Genomic DNA, 18,529 nt, shown 5'->3' with positions numbered 1-18,529 from the left:
CGGCTGGGCAGTTGCGGTCTTGGGCTTTGGTGCTTTTGCTTTCGCAGCACTCGATTTGGGCGCCGCCTTTGCTGTTGTGGGCTTAGCCTTTACTGTACCACTCTTCTTGGCCTCCTTAGCCTTGGCTTTCTCAGTCTTCTTCTTCTCAGCGGTCTTCTTGGTTGCTACAGCTTTGCTTGGTTTCTTCTCAGCGGACCCTGCTGCTTTCTTGGCCTTGGTGCCGGCAGCCTTCTTCTTAGCTGCTGCTGCTGCTGCTGCTGATGCAGCGACCTTCTTCGGTTTCTTCTCCGCTGAGGCAGCCTTGGCTTTTGGCTTCGGCTCCTTTTTGGCAGATGCAGACAATTTGAATGAACCAGATGCGCCCTTGCCTTTAGCTTGGATAAGTTTTCCACTGGCAACAGCGCTCTTCAGGTACTTCTTAATGAATGGTGCCAATTTCTGGGCATCGCACTTGTATGTGGCACTGATGTACTTCTTGATTGCCATAAGCGACGAGCCACCACGTTCCTTAAGGTTCAGGATTGATGCGTCCACCATTTGCTGAGTTGGAGGATGTGATGGTGGAACTGCCGGCTTCTTCACCTTCGATGCAGATGCTGCTTTCTTAGCAGCCACCTTCTTCTCAGATGCGGGAGTAGCTGGTGGGGCAGCCACGGGAGATGCGGATGTTGCAACTGCGGAGTCTGTCATGTTTCACTTCACTTTGTTTTGCTTTACTTTCACACTAAAATGAATTTAACTGAATTTACAGTTGGTGGTTGAAATTAGTTGGTCACCCGATTTTGTGAGAATCGACTAGAAAGGCGAAACGCGAATGTTTCGAGTAGTGAACGTTTCCGCTAAACAAGTTTGCCACTAACCTATACTTTATTTAATATTTACTATAGTTAATAGTTTGATATTTTAATAATGATGTATCGAAATATTTGCTTAAATATTCGACCAACCATATACAATTAATTGCATTTATCTACAATTACTCACTGTGTTTAAAATTTCAACTTAAATTCAACTTTGTGTCTACACAAAAACAATTATCATATAAAAACTCAATTTATAAATATAAAAACAATAAAAATACAATATTTGAGTCTGAAAAAAAGTTCTTTGAACAATTATGTTTTTAAATGTATTATTTAATATAAATATAATTTATTGCACATATTTTTAATTTTGGTTCAAACTTGACCATGTACAGTGAAAACCAAGCGACCTCATAGTGTTAGAAGCTATTGAAAATTGATATGGAAAAATAGAAATAAATGTAAAAAATAGAATTTTTAAATATATTACTTATTTAATATCATTTTCTTATCGATTTGTATAATATCTACAAAAATCTATCATTTAAATATGCATTTTATTCGTATAAAAAACCGTCTTTACAATTGGAGAGTACAAAGTAAGTACTAACAGATACATAACATTCAACATATGAAGAGTGTAATGCAAAAGAAATATAATAAATATTTACGTCCTTGTATTATTAATCTTAATATTGTTAATTTAAATGTTTTATTTTATTCATATACACTGATCTATAATAAATGATTAAATTATTTAATGTAATGTATCTTCTTCTTCTATCTTGTCTCTGGATTGAAATGTATTTTTCTTTGTACTGCATATTGCTTGGGAAATAAAACCACACTTTGACAGCATAACATGCGCTTTTTGCATTATCTAAGATTTATTTAATATAAATGTAGATACAATAGTATCTGAAATTAACCAAACACGCTGTTCATATATTAGCTGAAAAGTTTAATTTTGTCTGCCACCGGTTCTTGATACCAGTAACAATTTCGTTGCCGCAATCTGTACTTGAAACAAACTGAGCTCGGAGAAGTGAATACCACGAGTTTTCGTTGAGTACTGATTTTATTGTGGAATATGCAGAGTTTATATATACAATATCTTAAGGACTAATGTTTGTTTAGGTCAAATTCTTATCTGTTTATGGTTTACAGTGGGTAGCCTGATAATCAATAGTTATCTCATAGTTTAATAGTCTGAACAGTTGTAAAGTAGGATAACCTTATCTTATATCGCTTAAGATTATGACGCATGCAGGTCAAATCATGCGTGCTGACAGATGGTGTGAAGTCGTAAATACGCAGCGGTGCCTGTTTGTATAGGACTACCTGTTATCTATCTGCAGCGTACGATTTTGCTTGTCTCGAAATCGTACATCCTCCCGGCCGTTGAACGCAGTTTCAACAATCATCGATATTAATGGTGAACGGCGGACTCGAAGTCGTATCAGTTTTCCTCATTGCCACCGCTGGTATCTGGACTTGATGTGGTCGGTTGTCTCTCTTGTAACATTTTCTTACCCAGTGAATGGTCAATATTAATATGATGAATGTTAGGCCGATGTACATTGCGATGTGGTGATGCTTGATCGTCTCAAGTCTATGTGGTAGTCTGAGTCTTCGGTTTAGTACGAGATCCCGTTGAAGATCCAGTAGTTCGGTATAACCAAATTTATTTGTTTTCCTGGAGGTAATATTTTGTCTTTTAACCGTTGTATTGTTACCATCGATTTCTCCAAAACGGGCGTATGAGGTGAACGTCGATGTTTTTATACCAGTTTGACTGATTACTGTTATTAGGGAGTTGCGTATGGTGCATCCTGCTTTTGCTGTCAGTAGCCCCGTGTTGCGTAACCAGATATCTGATGTTCCATCGGTGCAAACAGCTGAGAGTTTTATTGGCGTCCTTGTCGCAAAAATCCATTGATTCCTTTTATGCATCTCTTGCCAAATGAACGTTTTATTTGTGATTTCCAGATGACATGAAGTGTCTGTTTTATTATGGAATAGTTGCATTTCGCAGCTCATTTCTGTAGAGAACATTGATTGCTTGCTGTGACAAATGAAATCATTTATCGATCTTGGACGACAATTTGCTATGTCTTCCGTCGTCATATCAACAAACTTATCTCGATAGTTGTTAATTGCAATGAATGGTGTTTTAATTTTGAACAGATGAAATCCATATATATTTGCAGCTGGGATCGGTATTAATTTGTATATGTCCAATACCTGTGCCGATATTAATGGTACTGTTATTTTTATAATCACATGATTATCTACTATGGTGCCTTCAGCTTGCATCAGTTTGTATGCCATGAGTATGTTTTCTTGGCTAATAGGTAGCATTTGATCAGGCTTCAAATGATCCCTTATTTGATTACATTGCTCCTTTAGTTGTCGTGGTGATAATAGAAGTGGACTAATAGTGTTGTGGCGCACGTCTGTTAACACCTTGATGATTTCATTCTGCATTCGTTGTAAATTAGCAGCGAGCAACGTAAGTTGTGATGTCAGCGTGATGTACCAGTGATATTTATCTTGTATTATTGCATTCATTTGACTTTCAATTAGGTTGAGTCGTTTTGCGTATGCAATTTCATCTCGTTTCACTATGTTTATTGTTGAATCAACTAAGGATGTTTGGTTTTGTAATAACTCCAAAGATGATCTTCATTGTCCTTGACCTTCGATATTGTTTTCGACATGTCTTGTGCATATTGAGAATCTAATACACCAAATAGACTGCTTGCAATGTTTCCCACGATGTCCAATGGTGCTCGAACTTTCCGTGATTTGGCCAATAGCATATTTTCCATGATGAGTTCATTCTCTATGTGTCGGAAGTATTGGTACATTCCTTCACATGAGTGGGCGTCATTAAGTGTAGCGCACATTTCACCAATTTTGTTGTTCCTTTTGAAAATGTAGCCATGTCACTCCAATATGGCTTGAGATCGAAGTAAGCCACTATGGTCCAGTCAGCCACTGCTAATTGGGTTGTACCAATTTTCTCGAAAAATATTCCTGGTTTTGATCCAAACTGAGTTATTTGAATCGATTGGGCCCAGGCTAATGGTAGTAATAATAGCATGACAATCATAACACTGGTTATCGAAGCGTGATTTGGTTGTTTCCTTTTCCTCAGCTGTCGGTCTTCAACTGCTTTGTTTTCTTCTTCCACTTCATCTTCTTCAATTGGATGTTTGTCAGTAGGTTCTTCTTCATTAAAGAGTGGAGCAACATGTTGAATCTCACGTTTAAAAATCCCTTTGGTCGTTTTAACTTCAACCACTCGTGCAAAGTTGTCCTTCCGTAGAACACTCGGACAATTCTTCCCATCGGCCATTGTAATACAGGAACATTGTCTTCCTTTATTATTACTAAAGTGCCTTCCTTTATGTTTGCTGAGGATCTTCTCCATTTTTGACGTTGCTGCAACTGTTGTAGATACTCCTGCGACCATTGTTTCCAGAATGCATGTTTCAGTTTTGAAACGGCCTGCCATCGATTACCTAACGTTTTTGGTTGCTGCGATGGTTCACAATCAGCTTGTGCAGTTAGTGGCTCTCCAATTAGGAAGTGTCAGGCGTTAGTGCTGTAACGTCATTTGGGTCATCGGACAGTGGTGTTAATGGTCGAGAGTTCAATATGGCCTCTATTTCGACTATAACTGTTTCCAGTTCTTCATAAGTAAGATCGGCTGTCGTCACATTTTTCAGTAATAAATGTTTTGCCGACTTTACTGCAGCTTCCCATAATCCTCCGAAGTGTGGTGCACGAGGTGGAATGAATTTAAATTGAACTCCCTTGTTGTTACACTCCTGGAGAATTTGGGTTTTCGCATTATCGGAGAATATAGCCTCCTGTAATTCCTGCAACTTGTTTTTTGCTCCCACAAAATTTGTTGCGTTGTCGCAGTGAAGAACTTGGCATTTCCTCGCCGAGCAATGAAACGACGAAGTGCTGCCAAGAATGCCTCTGTTGTGAGATCGCTAACCAGCTCGAGATGCACAGCTTTAGTCGCGAAACAGCAGAATATGGCAATGTAAGCTGTGCTAGGCTTCTTTCCTCTCACTTTGTAGTGGATTTTAAATGGTCCACAATAATCGACGCCAGAGTTGAAAAATGGTCGAGCTTGCGTTACTCTAAGTGGTGGCAGATTTCCCATGATCTGCTCCATTAATTTTGGCTTAGCTTTAGTGCACTTGACACAGGCTTTTACCGTGCTCCTAGCCATAGTTTTTCCTTTAAGAATCCAGAATTGCTGCCTTGATGTAGTCAATAGAGCCTGAGGTCCGCAATGCATGTTGTCCTTGTGTATTTGCACAAGAATCATCTTCACAACAGGGTCGTTGTATGGCAGAAGTATCGGATGTTTGGAGTCGAATGATATATTTGCCGCCTCCAGTCGACCTCCTACACGCAAAATTCCATTCTGATCTAAGAATGGTGATAGTGAGTTGATTGAACTGCCCTTTAGTGTCTCCCTTTGCCTCTTGAGATGTTTGATGTCATCTTTGAAGTCGATATTTTGAATGTTGCGGAAAACAATTTTTCGGGCTTCCATTATTTCTTCAAACTCAATGGTGTGGCTTATGTATTTCTTCTTACGTCGGAAGCGCATCATGTAAGCTATTACTCTGAGTAGCTTGTTGAACGAATTATTATGCTGTATTGTGTATATTATGTCCTCCTCTTTTGTGATAGTCATCACGGATGATTGACTAACCTTTGGCGGATTCATAATTATTAATTCCTCGTTGGTAGCAATAAAAGGAGCCGGCCATGTGGATGATGAACCATGTAGGAACATAGGGCCGTAGAACCACATGGCATGTTCCGCGAATTTTGAAGCCGTCATTCCTCTGGAGAGGACATCTGCTGCATTGTGTTCTGATGCAACATGTCTCCACTGTTTTGGTATGGATAACTCATGTATTGTTGCAACTCTAGTGGCAACGAATTTATCTCGAATGGATGATGAGCAATTAATCCATGACAGTACAATCCGTGAATCAGACCAGTAATATGTGGATGCATTTTTCATGGCCAAGTCTTCCTTTATTTTGGAAGTCAACTGTGCTCCTAATACAGCAGCCTTAAGCTCCAGACGCGGTAGCGTTATTGTATTTATTGGTGCTAAGTGAGATTTTGCACATAATAACTGGATCGTTCTTCGCTTGTCCTTATATGTTGCTCGGATGTATACAGCAGCTCCATATGCTTTCTCCGAGGCATCAACAAATGTGTGGATTTCTGCCGTCACAGGTGTTTTTCCTGAGTATACGTGACGTGGTACTTTTATGGTGTTCAGAACCTTTAGCTCCTCCCTGTAGCGTTTCCATTCCTCCTGAAGATGAGCCGGCAGATCGTCTTTGTACCCATAACCCTCCTTTGTGAGGTGTTGCATGAAAATTTTTGCTTTCATTACAACTGGGGAAAATAAACCAAGAGGATCAAATATCCTAAAGATTTCAGACACAACATCTCGTCTCGATATATTGGCCTTTGTTGCTATCTCCGTTTTCCCACAAAGGTGATCTGTTGTTGGTGTCCAGGTTATTCCGAGGGTCTTAATCGTGTAGTCCTCATATGAAGTCTCCTCCAGTTGTACATTTGAAGTGATGTCTTCCCCTCGGAACTCCTTGTAGAACTTGGAAATTGTTAGTACACCATTTTCTTAACTTGAATCCAGAATTTTGCAGAAGTTTGTTAAGCTGTTGTTGCCTCTGTAGAGCTTCTGGTATAGTTTCGGCTCCGGTTAAGCAATCGTCTACATAGAAGTCGTTTTCCAATGCGGCAGCACCATTAGGGTATTCTTTTCTGCCTTTTTGTGCTATGTGCTGCAAGCATTTTGTGGCTAAATATGGTGCAGCTTTTGTTCCATAGGTAACCGTTTTTTAATCTGTAGAATCGCAAATCCTCAGATGGATCATTGCGCCAAACAATTGTTTGGAAATATTGGTCTACGGGATTTATCCAGATTTGACGGTACATTTTCTCTATGTCCGCCGTGAAAACATATTTGTGAGTCCTAAATCGCAGCAAAATTGAAAATAGAGAGTTTTGCACCGTAGGACCTTTGTGCAGTAAGTCGTTGAGCGATTTTCCTGATGACGTAACTGCAGATGCATCGAAAACCACTCTTAATTTGGTTGTTGCACTTTCAGGTTTGAGCACACAGTGATGTGGTATGAAGTACCGTGCTTTTGTTATTTCATTTGTGTGCATCTCCTTCATATGCCCAAGAGCTTCATATTCTTTCATGAAATCCACATAACTTGCCTTAGTTTGTGGATCTCGCAATAGCCGTTTTTCCAAGGAAAGGAATCGTCGTGTCGCAAGATCACGACTCTCCCCCAGGGCTGAAGCATTATCCATGAATGGGAGACTAACAATCGGTTTCTTATCAATTGCAGTCTGAATGTTCTGGAGAAAGTGCATTTCACATTGTTTCTCCAGTGGTGATAGACATGGTGTATCGGTTGAGAATGAATCCAGTTCCCAAAATTTCGTAATTTGTTGGTCTACCTTATCTTCTTCCGTTAGAGCTGCACAAGTAGTTGATCTTGATGAAAAATGTTTTAATTTTCCAGCCACAATCCATCCTAGTTTGGTTTTCTGTAATCTTGGCAGTCCTTTACCCAACGATAAATGCTTGTCCTGCATTATGTCGAAGTAGTGTTCTGCTCCTAAGAGTAGATCAATCTTTCCTGTTTTGTCGAAGTTAGGATCTGCCAATTCAATATGCTTTGGAAGTTTCCAACGAGCAATATCAATTGACTGTCCTGGTTGATCTGCAACAATGTGAGGCAATACAATAGCCTCCAATCGAGAGTTGAAATTGCTATGCTGTGATTTGAGCATAACATTAACACGTGCCTTCGATGTTTGTGTTCGTCCACCAATTCCATTTATTTGTAGCTCTGATTTTTTTAACGTTGAGAGCTAATATATTTAATGCTCTTTCAGAGATTACATTGACTTGAGAACCTGAGTCAAGTAAGGCTCTGAATTCGGCCATTTGTCCATTATTGCCTTCAATAATTACTCGAGCAGTGGCTAAAAGTACATAATTGGTTTGTACTCCACTTGCTGATGCTGCTGTTTTGGATTCAGACTTCGATTCCAAATGTAGAAGAGTGTTATGCCTTTTATCGCATTTAAAACAATTTTTTTTCTGGCATTCCTTTGCTGAATGATCGCGTTTGAAACATTTTACGCATAACTTGTTCCTTTGAATCCAATTTAGTCGTTCAGCTGTTGTTTTCTTCAAAAATTCATTGCACTTGTATATAATGTGATTGGTTTTGTTACAGAAATAACATGTATATTCTGTACCAATCTGAGCGCATGTGCCTTTTTTTGGTGTGATTTATCTTATCACTGCCGGTAGCCTCCAATGTAAGGAACCGATGTTCCAAGAAGGTCAAAAACTGATCCAGTTTCTGCAGCTTCTTTGAGTCTACAACTGATTGTTCATATAACATATGAGTTTGACGATCCAATTTCCTTGTTAAACTACATAACAGTATTGGATCCCAGTTTTCAGTTCGAATTCCAATGTTATTTAGTGCAGATAATGTTTCTTTGATATTATCATGCATTGCTTTTATAGACTTGCCATCATTTGTTATTGACGGTTGGTCCAATATTTTTGTATTAATGCGTTACTTAGCACTCTTTTGTTGCTAAAACGCTCTTGTAGCATATTCCAGGCTGTTGCATAATTTCCTTCGGTTAAGGATAGATGGCGTATTAAACGCTCAGCATCTCCAGTGATGCTAGTTTTTAAGTACCACATCTTTTGAATGATGGGTAATGATGCTTCATGAATCATTTTCTTGAAGATGTCATGAAATTGTTGCCATTTTAAATAATCCCCATCAAATTTGGGAATTTCAACCTTCGGCAACGGCAATGAGGCATGCATTTGGGGTATGTTAGCAGGACGGGAGACACTTTCTTCACATGTCATAGTTTGGACTCCTATGACGGCATCTTCAGCTGCTAGATATCTCTGGTCGACATATCCAAGTTTTGCAGGATCCTCAAATTTTTTATAAATTTCTATGTGGATCATTGTTATCTTATTCCAATACTGATTTATGATTGGCATAAATCCTTGACGTGTTTCATTCGTCATTTTGTTCATGATGCGTTCCAAGCTATCCAGCAGAACCCTTTGTTCACGAATCATTGGCTCCAGTTCTGACTCTTCTTCATTGGAAGTAACCGATCCAGTATCCATTTGTATTGTGGATAATTGTTTATTAAATTCTCCTTTGTAGGATACAACCAAATCCCTTATTTGATTGAAGTAATCATTTTTAAAGTAATTGTGCTCAATTTTAGCACCTTCTGTTTTACTTTTTATATTTGAATCCTCTTTAGAAAATGTTTCCCACAGCTTAGCTAACTTCTCAATGCGTTTTTGGAAGTAGTCATGCTGTAGTTTTCGCTCAGGCGAGTCCTTTTTGTAATTCCTTATTACGTTTTGGATCTCTTCGCCTGTTATTAATTGCCTGTCCAGCAATGCGCTGATATTCGATGATGCCATTTTTTTATTTAAAGTAATACCTGACCCGTTGGAGGTATTTTGTTTTGTCGCTTTGACAGGTTGTGCCTCTACTCACAACCAAATAGGCGGTCAAGGTATGCTTTTAAATATTACGGCTATGGAGCTTGATTTTCTCCTTCTTTGTTTCTGCCAAGTTGACTATCCAGTGATGTCCAAGATCGCCAAGTTGATCAGTTGTTGGTTTTTGAAATTGGTCGCCCAGTTGACCAATTATACGTGTAGGATTCTCCAAATTAATCCTGTGTCCAGAAGTCGGGGGTCACCAAATGTTCATATATTAGCTGAAAAGTTTAATTTTGTCTGCCACCGGTTCTTGATACCAGTAACAATTTCGTTGCCGCAATCTGTACTTGAAACAAACTGAGCTCGGAGAAGTGAATACCACGAGTTTTCGTTGAGTACTGATTTTATTGTGGAATATGCAGAGTTTATATATACAATATCTTAAGGACTAATGTTTGTTTAGGTCAAATTCTTATCTGTTTATGGTTTACAGTGGGTAGCCTGATAATCAATAGTTATCTCATAGTTTAATAGTCTGAACAGTTGTAAAGTAGGATAACCTTATCTTATATCGCTTAAGATTATGACGCATGCAGGTCAAATCATGCGTGCTGACAGATGGTGTGAAGTCGTAAATACGCAGCGGTGCCTGTTTGTATAGGACTACCTGTTATCTATCTGCAGCGTACGATTTTGCTTGTCTCGAAATCGTACACACGCCCTCTTCTTTATTTTTAATTTGTACATTATTTTAATGTAATTAAGTAATTATAAAGAAAAATGTAAATCTTCTTTCAATAAAATTGTGGTCCTGAAAAGGACCGATTTGTTTGATAATTTGATGCTTGTCAAGCACAACGCACAACGTTGTCACAATTTAAGCACGTTCGCCACGAATACGTCTGGCCAGCTGGATATCTTTCGGCATGATGGTGACACGTTTGGCATGGATAGCGCACAAGTTAGTATCTTCGAACAGGCCAACCAAGTAGGCTTCACTAGCTTCCTGCAGTGCCATCACAGCAGAACTCTGGAAACGCAGATCGGTCTTGAAATCCTGAGCAATTTCACGCACCAAGCGCTGGAAAGGCAGCTTGCGGATCAGCAACTCTGTGCTTTTCTGGTAACGACGGATCTCACGCAGGGCAACAGTTCCGGGGCGATAACGATGAGGTTTCTTCACACCGCCGGTGGCTGGAGCACTCTTACGAGCCGCCTTAGTTGCCAGCTGCTTACGAGGCGCCTTGCCTCCGGTCGATTTACGAGCAGTCTGCTTAGTACGAGCCATTTTTATTTCACAATTTTCACTTCACACAGCAAATGTTAAAAACACTATAATCGGACGAAGCGACTCGGCTCTCGTATTTATAGTAAAACTGGTGGTGGGTTGCCGAGCGAGAACGAGAACGAGCGATCGGGTTGTTGCCATTCCAGCGTGCGAGCAGCACGTAGATACATATTGCTGACTCTTTCTGGTTTATGTATATTTGAGTATAAATAGAGGCGTTTGAGTCGGACCGAACAACAGTATCTTTCTGACTTCGTTGAGTGTAAAGTAAAATATTAAAAATGAAAAATGACTGGTCGTGGTAAAGGTGGCAAGGGCTTGGGAAAAGGTGGCGCCAAGCGTCATCGCAAAGTGTTGCGTGATAACATCCAGGGTATCACGAAGCCAGCTATCCGTCGTCTAGCTCGCCGTGGCGGCGTGAAGCGCATCTCTGGTCTTATTTATGAGGAAACTCGTGGTGTGCTGAAGGTTTTCTTGGAAAACGTTATCCGTGATGCAGTCACATACACCGAACACGCCAAGAGGAAGACAGTCACAGCCATGGATGTTGTGTACGCTCTGAAGAGGCAAGGCCGCACTCTGTACGGTTTCGGCGGCTAAGAAAATTTGTATCTACTACAAAGGACAAACTCAAAACCCACATCAATCGGTCCTTTTCAGGTCCACCAAAACATTTACTAAAAGAGAAGATAATCAATATATTTGAATTATTAAATAAAAGTAAACAACGGCACTAAAAATTGTGGATAGAGAGAATAATTCCCTCAATTTCATCCAGATTGCCCCAGTTAAATTCTACGATACAAATAAATTGTTTTAACACGCCGACTTGTAAATAATTTAATGGCTTTTAACTTTTTTTCCTAAAAATTTATTATATTGTGTTCATTAGTATGAAATCTTCCAAAAACAAATTTTATAGTTTACCGGTGCAGCGTGTTTTTACATTTTGCGATACTTTTCGACACAACTGTACCTCGTGTACAGTGCAAATACTTTGCGCATGTCAAAATCGCCATTTTAAGACAATTTTTTGGCACAACTGTACCACGTGTGCAGTGTAGATTCGTTGCTCATGTAAAGATACTCAATACACAATTTCTAAACGAATATCAATGTAATTATTTAAGTATATTAAAAAAAATGATTCTCTTTAATAAATATTTGGTCGTCCTGAAAAGGACGTTTTGGGTTTTAGTTGATTTGTGTTTGTGTGTATGCGAGTTTAAATTTTAATTTAAGCCTTCTTTTCGGTCTTCTTGGGCAAGAGAACAGCTTGAATATTAGGCAAAACACCGCCCTGGGCAATGGTGACACCCGAAAGTAGTTTGTTCAACTCCTCATCGTTGCGGATGGCCAATTGCAGATGACGAGGGATAATCCTAGTCTTCTTGTTGTCACGGGCTGCGTTACCAGCCAACTCCAAAACTTCAGCAGCCAAGTATTCCATCACAGCAGCCAGGTACACAGGAGCACCAGCACCAACACGCTCGGCATAGTTGCCCTTGCGAAGCAGACGGTGAATACGGCCAACGGGGAACTGAAGACCAGCGCGGTTGGAACGAGACTTTGCCTTTCCCTTAACTTTGCCACCTTTACCACGACCAGACATTTTTATTTATTATTTCTTACTTCACTGTTTCACACACAAAACTCGAATATTGTTGCCACATGAATCCATTGCCAACTATTTATACTTTTCCGAGCTACCTACTCGTTCCGTTAAGGGATGACAGCTGCTGCTGATAACCGGTTACGATTTGAGCTCGTCTAACGGAAAGCGTTGCTACAATAAAAGTATAAATTGGGTATGTTTCGGATCTCTAGCAAAATAACTGTGAAGTGAATTTTGAAAGTGAATTTGAATTTGAATCATGCCGCCCAAGACTAGTGGAAAGGCAGCCAAGAAGGCTGGCAAAGCGCAGAAAAACATCACCAAGAACGACAAGAAGAAGAAGCGCAAGAGGAAGGAAAGCTATGCCATCTACATCTACAAAGTGCTGAAGCAGGTCCATCCTGACACCGGTATCTCATCGAAGGCAATGAGCATCATGAACAGCTTTGTGAACGACATTTTCGAGCGCATTGCTGCCGAGGCCTCCCGTTTGGCTCACTACAACAAGCGGTCGACTATCACCAGTCGGGAAATCCAAACCGCTGTCCGTCTCTTGTTGCCTGGAGAATTGGCCAAGCACGCTGTCAGTGAGGGAACCAAGGCTGTCACCAAGTACACGAGCTCGAAGTAATTCGATTTCTTTGCACAACCTACATACAAAAAAGTAAAAGGCCCTTTTCAGGGCCACAAATTACCTATCCAAAGAGTTAAAATTCAAATATATGTAAATAATATAAATATGAATAGTAATAATAGTGCTTAATGACGGTATACCTAGAAGTTCGCCTAGTTTTTAATAAATAAATACGGCATTTCACCAGCATTTATAAATTTTCAACCGAGATGGGACTGTACTTTTTTAGTTTAATGAGAACAGAGAACTTCATAAAAGTGGAAGCATGTTAAATGTATTGCGCGCCATAGAAAGGTTACTTTTGTTGCTATACCCTTTTTGGGTATTTTACTTTTGGGTTCAAAGAATTTTTTATTTAGCTACCTGACTCACGCTTTAAAGTATCTGTTATAATCGTAAAAGTCATCTCGTAATGTAACATATATAACTTGAAAACTCATTTCTCTTTTGATATAAGATTTGTAGCCCTGAAAAGGGCTTTGTTAAATAACAAATTTCATCGTCCTGAAACTTGTGCACGACAATCTTCAATGTCCTTGTGCTCTCTTCTTATTTCTTAGCTGCAGCTGCAGTTTTTGCCTTGGGTTTCTTAGCAGCCACTGCGGCTTTCTTTGGCGACGCTGCCGCTGCTGCTGCCTTCTTTGGCTTCGGCTGGGCAGTTGCGGTCTTGGGCTTTGGTGCTTTTGCTTTCGCAGCACTCGATTTGGGCGCCGCCTTTGCTGTTGTGGGCTTAGCCTTTACTGTACCACTCTTCTTGGCCTCCTTAGCCTTGGCTTTCTCAGTCTTCTTCTTCTCAGCGGTCTTCTTGGTTGCTACAGCTTTGCTTGGTTTCTTCTCAGCGGACCCTGCTGCTTTCTTGGCCTTGGTGCCGGCAGCCTTCTTCTTAGCTGCTGCTGCTGCTGATGCAGCGACCTTCTTCGGTTTCTTCTCCGCTGAGGCAGCCTTGGCTTTTGGCTTCGGCTCCTTTTTTGGCAGATGCAGACAATTTGAATGAACCAGATGCGCCCTTGCCTTTAGCTTGGATAAGTTTTCCACTGGCAACAGCGCTCTTCAGGTACTTCTTAATGAATGGTGCCAATTTCTGGGCATCGCACTTGTATGTGGCACTGATGTACTTCTTGATTGCCATAGCGACGAGCCACCACGTTCCTTAAGGTTCAGGATTGATGCGTCCACCATTTGCTGAGTTGGAGGATGTGATGGTGGAACTGCCGGCTTCTTCACCTTCGATGCAGATGCTGCTTTCTTAGCAGCCACCTTCTTCTCAGATGCGGGAGTAGCTGGTGGGGCAGCCACGGGAGATGCGGATGTTGCAACTGCGGAGTCTGACATGTTTCACGTCACTTTGTTTTGCTTTACTTTCACACTAAAATGAATTTAACAGAATTTACAGTTGGTGGTTGAAATTAGTTGGTCACCCGATTTTGTGAGAATCGAGTAGAAAGGCGCAACGCGAATGTTTAGAGCAGTGAACGTTTCCGCCAAACAAGTTTGCCACTAACCTATTCTTTATTTAATATTTACTATAGTTCATTGTTCGATATTTTAATAATGATGTATCGAAATATTTTCTTAAATATTCGACCAATCATATAAAATTAATTGCATTTATCTACAATTACTCACTGTGTTTAAAATTTCAACTTAAATTCAACTTTGTGTCTACACAAAAACAATTATCGTATAAAAACTCAATTTTTAAATATAAAAACAATAAAAATACAATATTTGAGTCTGAAAACAAGTTCTTTGAACAATTATGTTTTTAAATGTATTATTTAATATAAATATAATTTATTGCACATATTTTTAATTTTGGTTCAAACTTGACCATGTACAGTGAAAACCAAGCGACCTCAACGTGTTAGAAGCTATTGAAAATTGATATGGAAAAATAGAAATAAATGTAAAAAATAGAATTTTTAAATATATTACTTATTTAATATCATTTTCTTATCGATTTGTATAATATCTACAAAAATCTATTATTTAAATATGCATTTTATTCGTATAAAACCGTCTTTACAATTGGAGAGTACAAAGTAAGTACTAACAGATAGATAACATTCAACATATGAAGAAAAAAAATATAATAAATATTTACGTCCTTGTATTATTAATCTTAATATTGTTCACTTAAATGTATTATTTTAGTCATATACACTGATCTATTATAAATAATTAAATTATTTAATGTAATGTATCTTCTTCTATCTTGTCTCTGGTTTGAAATGGTTCTTTTTGTACTGCATATTGCTTGGGAAATAAAACCACACTTTGACAGCATAACATGCGCTTTTTTCATTATCTAAGATTTATTTAATATAAATGTAGATACAATAGTATGTGAAATTTACCAAACACGCGCTCTTTATTTTTAATTTGTACATTATTTTAATATAATACTAAACTAATTAAAGAAAAATGTAAATCTTCTTTCAATAAAATTGTGGTCCTGAAAAGGACCGATTTGTTTGATAATTTTATGCTTGTCAACAACAACGCATAACGTTGTCACAATTTAAGCACGTTCGCCACGAATACGTCTGGCCAGTTGGATATCTTTCGGCATGATGGTGACACGCTTGGCATGGATAGCGCACAAGTTAGTATCTTCGAACAGGCCAACCAAGTAGGCTTCACTAGCTTCCTGCAGTGCCATCACAGCAGAACTCTGGAAACGCAGATCGGTCTTGAAATCCTGAGCAATTTCACGCACCAAGCGCTGGAAAGGCAGCTTGCGGATCAGCAACTCTGTGCTCTTCTGGTAACGACGGATCTCACGCAGGGCAACAGTTCCGGGGCGATAACGATGAGGCTTCTTCACACCGCCGGTGGCTGGAGCACTCTTACGAGCCGCCTTAGTTGCCAGCTGCTTACGAGGCGCCTTGCCTCCGGTCGATTTACGAGCAGTCTGCTTAGTACGAGCCATTTTTATTTCACAATTTTCACTTCACACAGCAAATGTTAAAAACACAATAATCGGACGAAGCGACTCGGCTCTCGTATTTATAGTAAAACTGGTGGTGGGTTGCCGAGCGAGAACGAGAACGAGCGATCGGGTTGTTGCCATTCCAGCGTGCGAGCAGCACGTAGATACATATTGCTGACTCTTTCTGGTTTATGTATATTTGAGTATAAATAGAGGCGTTTGAGTCGGACCGAACAACAGTATCTTTCTGACTTCGTTGAGTGTAAAGTAAAATATTAAAAGTGAAAAATGACTGGTCGTGGTAAAGGTGGCAAGGGCTTGGGAAAAGGTGGCGCCAAGCGTCATCGCAAAGTGTTGCGTGATAACATCCAGGGTATCACGAAGCCAGCTATCCGTCGTCTAGCTCGTCGTGGCGGTGTGAAGCGCATCTCTGGTCTTATTTATGAGGAAACTCGTGGTGTGCTGAAGGTTTTCTTGGAAAACGTTATCCGTGATGCAGTCACATACACCGAACACGCCAAGAGGAAGACAGTCACAGCCATGGATGTTGTGTACGCTCTGAAGAGGCAAGGCCGCACTCTGTACGGTTTCGGCGGCTAAGAAAATTTGTATTTACTACAAAGTACAAACTCAAAACTCAATCGGTCCTTTTCAGGACCACCAAAACATTCACTAAAAGAGAAGATAATCAATATATTTTAACTATTAAATAAAAGTAAACAAAGAAACTAAAACGGCACTAAAAATTGTAGATAGAAAGAATAATTTCCTCAATTTCATCCAGATTACCCCAGTTAAATTCTACGATACAAATAAATAAGTTGTTTTTACACGGCGACTTTTAAATAATTTAATGGCTTTTAACTTTTTTTCCTAAAAATGTATTATATTGTGTTCATTAGTAAGAAATCCTCAAAAAAAAATTTTATAGTTTACCGGTGCAGCGTGTTAAACATTTTACGATACTTTTCGACACAACTGTACCTCGTGTACAGTGCAAATACATTGCCCATGTCAAAATCGTCATTTTAAGACACTTTTTGGCACAACTGTACCACGTGTGCAGTGTAGAAAAATCTTTGCCCATGTAAAGATACTCAATACATAATTTCTGAACGAATATCGATGTAATTATTTAAGTATATTAAAAAAATGATTCTCTTTAATAAATATTTGGTCGTCCTGAAAAGGACGTTTTGGGTTTTAGTTGATTTGTGTTATATGCGAGTTTAAATTTGAATTTAAGCCTTCTTTTCGGTCTTCTTGGGCAAGAGAACAGCCTGAATATTAGGCAAAACACCGCCCTGGGCAATGGTGACACCCGAAAGCAGTTTGTTCAACTCCTCATCGTTGCGGATGGCCAATTGCAGATGACGTGGGATAATCCTAGTCTTCTTGTTGTCACGGGCTGCGTTACCAGCCAACTCCAAAACTTCAGCAGCCAAGTATTCCATCACAGCAGCCAGGTACACAGGAGCACCAGCACCAACACGCTCGGCATAGTTGCCCTTGCGAAGCAGACGGTGAATACGGCCAACGGGGAACTGAAGACCAGCGCGGTTGGAACGAGACTTTGCCTTTCCCTTAACTTTGCCACCTTTACCACGACCAGACATTTTTTTTATTATTTCTTACTTCACTGTTTCACACACAAAACTCGAATATTGTTGCCACATGAATCCATTGCCAACTATTTATACTTTTCCGAGCTACCTACTCGTTCCGTTAAGGGATGACAGCTGCTGCTGATAACCGGATTCGATGAGAGCTCGTCTAACGGAAAGCGTTGCTACAATAAAAGTATAAATTGGGTGTGTTTCGGATCTCTAGCAAAATAACTGTGAAGTGAATTTTGAAAGTGAATTTGAATTTTAATCATGCCGCCCAAGACTAGTGGAAAGGCAGCCAAGAAGGCTGGCAAAGCGCAGAAAAACATCACCAAGAACGACAAGAAGAAGAAGCGCAAGAGGAAGGAAAGCTATGCCATCTACATCTACAAAGTGCTGAAGCAGGTCCATCCTGACACCGGTATCTCGTCGAAGGCAATGAGCATCATGAACAGCTTTGTGAACGACATTTTCGAGCGCATTGCTGCCGAGGCCTCCCGTTTGGCTCACTACAACAAGCGGTCGACTATCACCAGTCGGGAAATCCAAACCGCTGTCCGTCTCTTGCTGCCTGGAGAATTGGCCAAGCACGCTGTCAGTGAGGGAACCAAGGCTGTCACCAAGTACACGAGCTCGAAGTAATTCGATTTCTTTGCACAACCTACATACAAAAAGTAAAAGGCCCTTTTCAGGGCCACAAATTACCTATCCAAAGAGTTAAAATTCAAATATATGTAAATAGTATAAATATGAATGACGGTATACCTAGAAGTTCGCCTAGTTTTTAATAAATAAATACGGCATTTCACCAGCATTTATAAATTTTCAACCGAGATGGGACTGTACTTTTCTAGTTTAATGAGAACAGAGAACTTCATAAAAGTGGAAGCACGTTAAATGTATTGCGCGCCATAGAAAGGTTACTTTTGTTGCTATACCCTTTTGGGTATTTTACTTTTGGGTTCGAAGAATTTTTTATTTAGCTACCTAACTCACGCTTTAAAGTATCTGTTATCATCGTAAAAGTCATCTCGTAATGTAACATATGTAA

General features: G+C 39.7%; 9 protein-coding genes and 1 pseudogene across 9 annotated transcripts; 4 read left to right on the top strand and 6 right to left on the bottom strand.

Moving 5' to 3' along the window:
* Positions 1-3: 3 nt before the first annotated feature.
* Positions 4-729, bottom strand: LOC133849807 (histone H1-like; the record flags this gene model as incomplete). Its single annotated transcript, XM_062285892.1, has 1 exon — positions 4-729. A coding segment is annotated over exon 1 (687 nt), but the record flags the coding sequence as incomplete, so codon positions are not given.
* A 1,207-nt stretch (positions 730-1,936) lies between these two features.
* LOC133849797 (uncharacterized) lies at positions 1,937-3,468 on the bottom strand. Its single transcript, XM_062285883.1, has one exon. It carries the CDS (start codon positions 3,372-3,374, stop codon positions 2,217-2,219), a length of 1,158 nt encoding a protein of 385 aa, XP_062141867.1. The 5' UTR covers positions 3,375-3,468; the 3' UTR covers positions 1,937-2,216.
* Positions 3,469-10,205: 6,737 nt separating this feature from the next.
* Positions 10,206-15,892, bottom strand: LOC133849806 (ion-translocating oxidoreductase complex subunit C-like). The gene is made up of 5 exons (XM_062285890.1): positions 15,469-15,892; positions 14,034-14,264; positions 13,686-13,973; positions 11,987-12,283; positions 10,206-10,713 (listed from the first exon to the last, which is right to left on the bottom strand). The coding sequence occupies exons 1-5, from the start codon at positions 15,869-15,871 to the stop codon at positions 10,280-10,282; spliced, it is 1,653 nt and encodes a 550-aa protein (XP_062141874.1). The 5' UTR covers positions 15,872-15,892; the 3' UTR covers positions 10,206-10,279.
* LOC133849795 (histone H4) lies at positions 10,964-11,361 on the top strand. Its single transcript, XM_062285881.1, has one exon. The coding sequence runs from the start codon at positions 10,979-10,981 to the stop codon at positions 11,288-11,290; it is 312 nt and encodes a 103-aa protein (XP_062141865.1). The 5' UTR covers positions 10,964-10,978; the 3' UTR covers positions 11,291-11,361.
* Positions 11,913-12,361, bottom strand: LOC133849791 (histone H2A). The gene has a single exon (XM_062285878.1). The coding sequence runs from the start codon at positions 12,300-12,302 to the stop codon at positions 11,928-11,930; it is 375 nt and encodes a 124-aa protein (XP_062141862.1). The 5' UTR covers positions 12,303-12,361; the 3' UTR covers positions 11,913-11,927.
* On the top strand, positions 12,510-12,974 carry LOC133849793 (histone H2B). The gene has a single exon (XM_062285879.1). The coding sequence runs from the start codon at positions 12,565-12,567 to the stop codon at positions 12,934-12,936; it is 372 nt and encodes a 123-aa protein (XP_062141863.1). The 5' UTR covers positions 12,510-12,564; the 3' UTR covers positions 12,937-12,974.
* On the bottom strand, positions 13,415-14,310 carry LOC133849790 (histone H1-like; annotated as a pseudogene).
* A 211-nt stretch (positions 15,893-16,103) lies between the features above and the next one.
* On the top strand, positions 16,104-16,489 carry LOC133849794 (histone H4). Its single transcript, XM_062285880.1, has one exon. It carries the CDS (start codon positions 16,160-16,162, stop codon positions 16,469-16,471), a length of 312 nt encoding a protein of 103 aa, XP_062141864.1. The 5' UTR covers positions 16,104-16,159; the 3' UTR covers positions 16,472-16,489.
* A 564-nt stretch (positions 16,490-17,053) lies between these two features.
* Positions 17,054-17,518, bottom strand: LOC133849801 (histone H2A). The gene has a single exon (XM_062285887.1). It carries the CDS (start codon positions 17,485-17,487, stop codon positions 17,113-17,115), a length of 375 nt encoding a protein of 124 aa, XP_062141871.1. The 5' UTR covers positions 17,488-17,518; the 3' UTR covers positions 17,054-17,112.
* Positions 17,519-17,731: 213 nt separating this feature from the next.
* On the top strand, positions 17,732-18,170 carry LOC133849802 (histone H2B). The gene has a single exon (XM_062285888.1). It carries the CDS (start codon positions 17,749-17,751, stop codon positions 18,118-18,120), a length of 372 nt encoding a protein of 123 aa, XP_062141872.1. The 5' UTR covers positions 17,732-17,748; the 3' UTR covers positions 18,121-18,170.
* The last annotated feature ends 359 nt before the right edge of the window (positions 18,171-18,529 follow it).

This window comes from Drosophila sulfurigaster, unplaced genomic scaffold (assembly GCF_023558435.1).
Source record: "Drosophila sulfurigaster albostrigata strain 15112-1811.04 unplaced genomic scaffold, ASM2355843v2 contig_454_pilon, whole genome shotgun sequence".
Lineage (NCBI taxonomy): Eukaryota > Metazoa > Arthropoda > Insecta > Diptera > Drosophilidae > Drosophila > Drosophila sulfurigaster.
The sequence above is the reverse complement of the archived record's forward strand: the minus strand, read 5'-3'. Positions and strand labels throughout refer to the sequence as shown.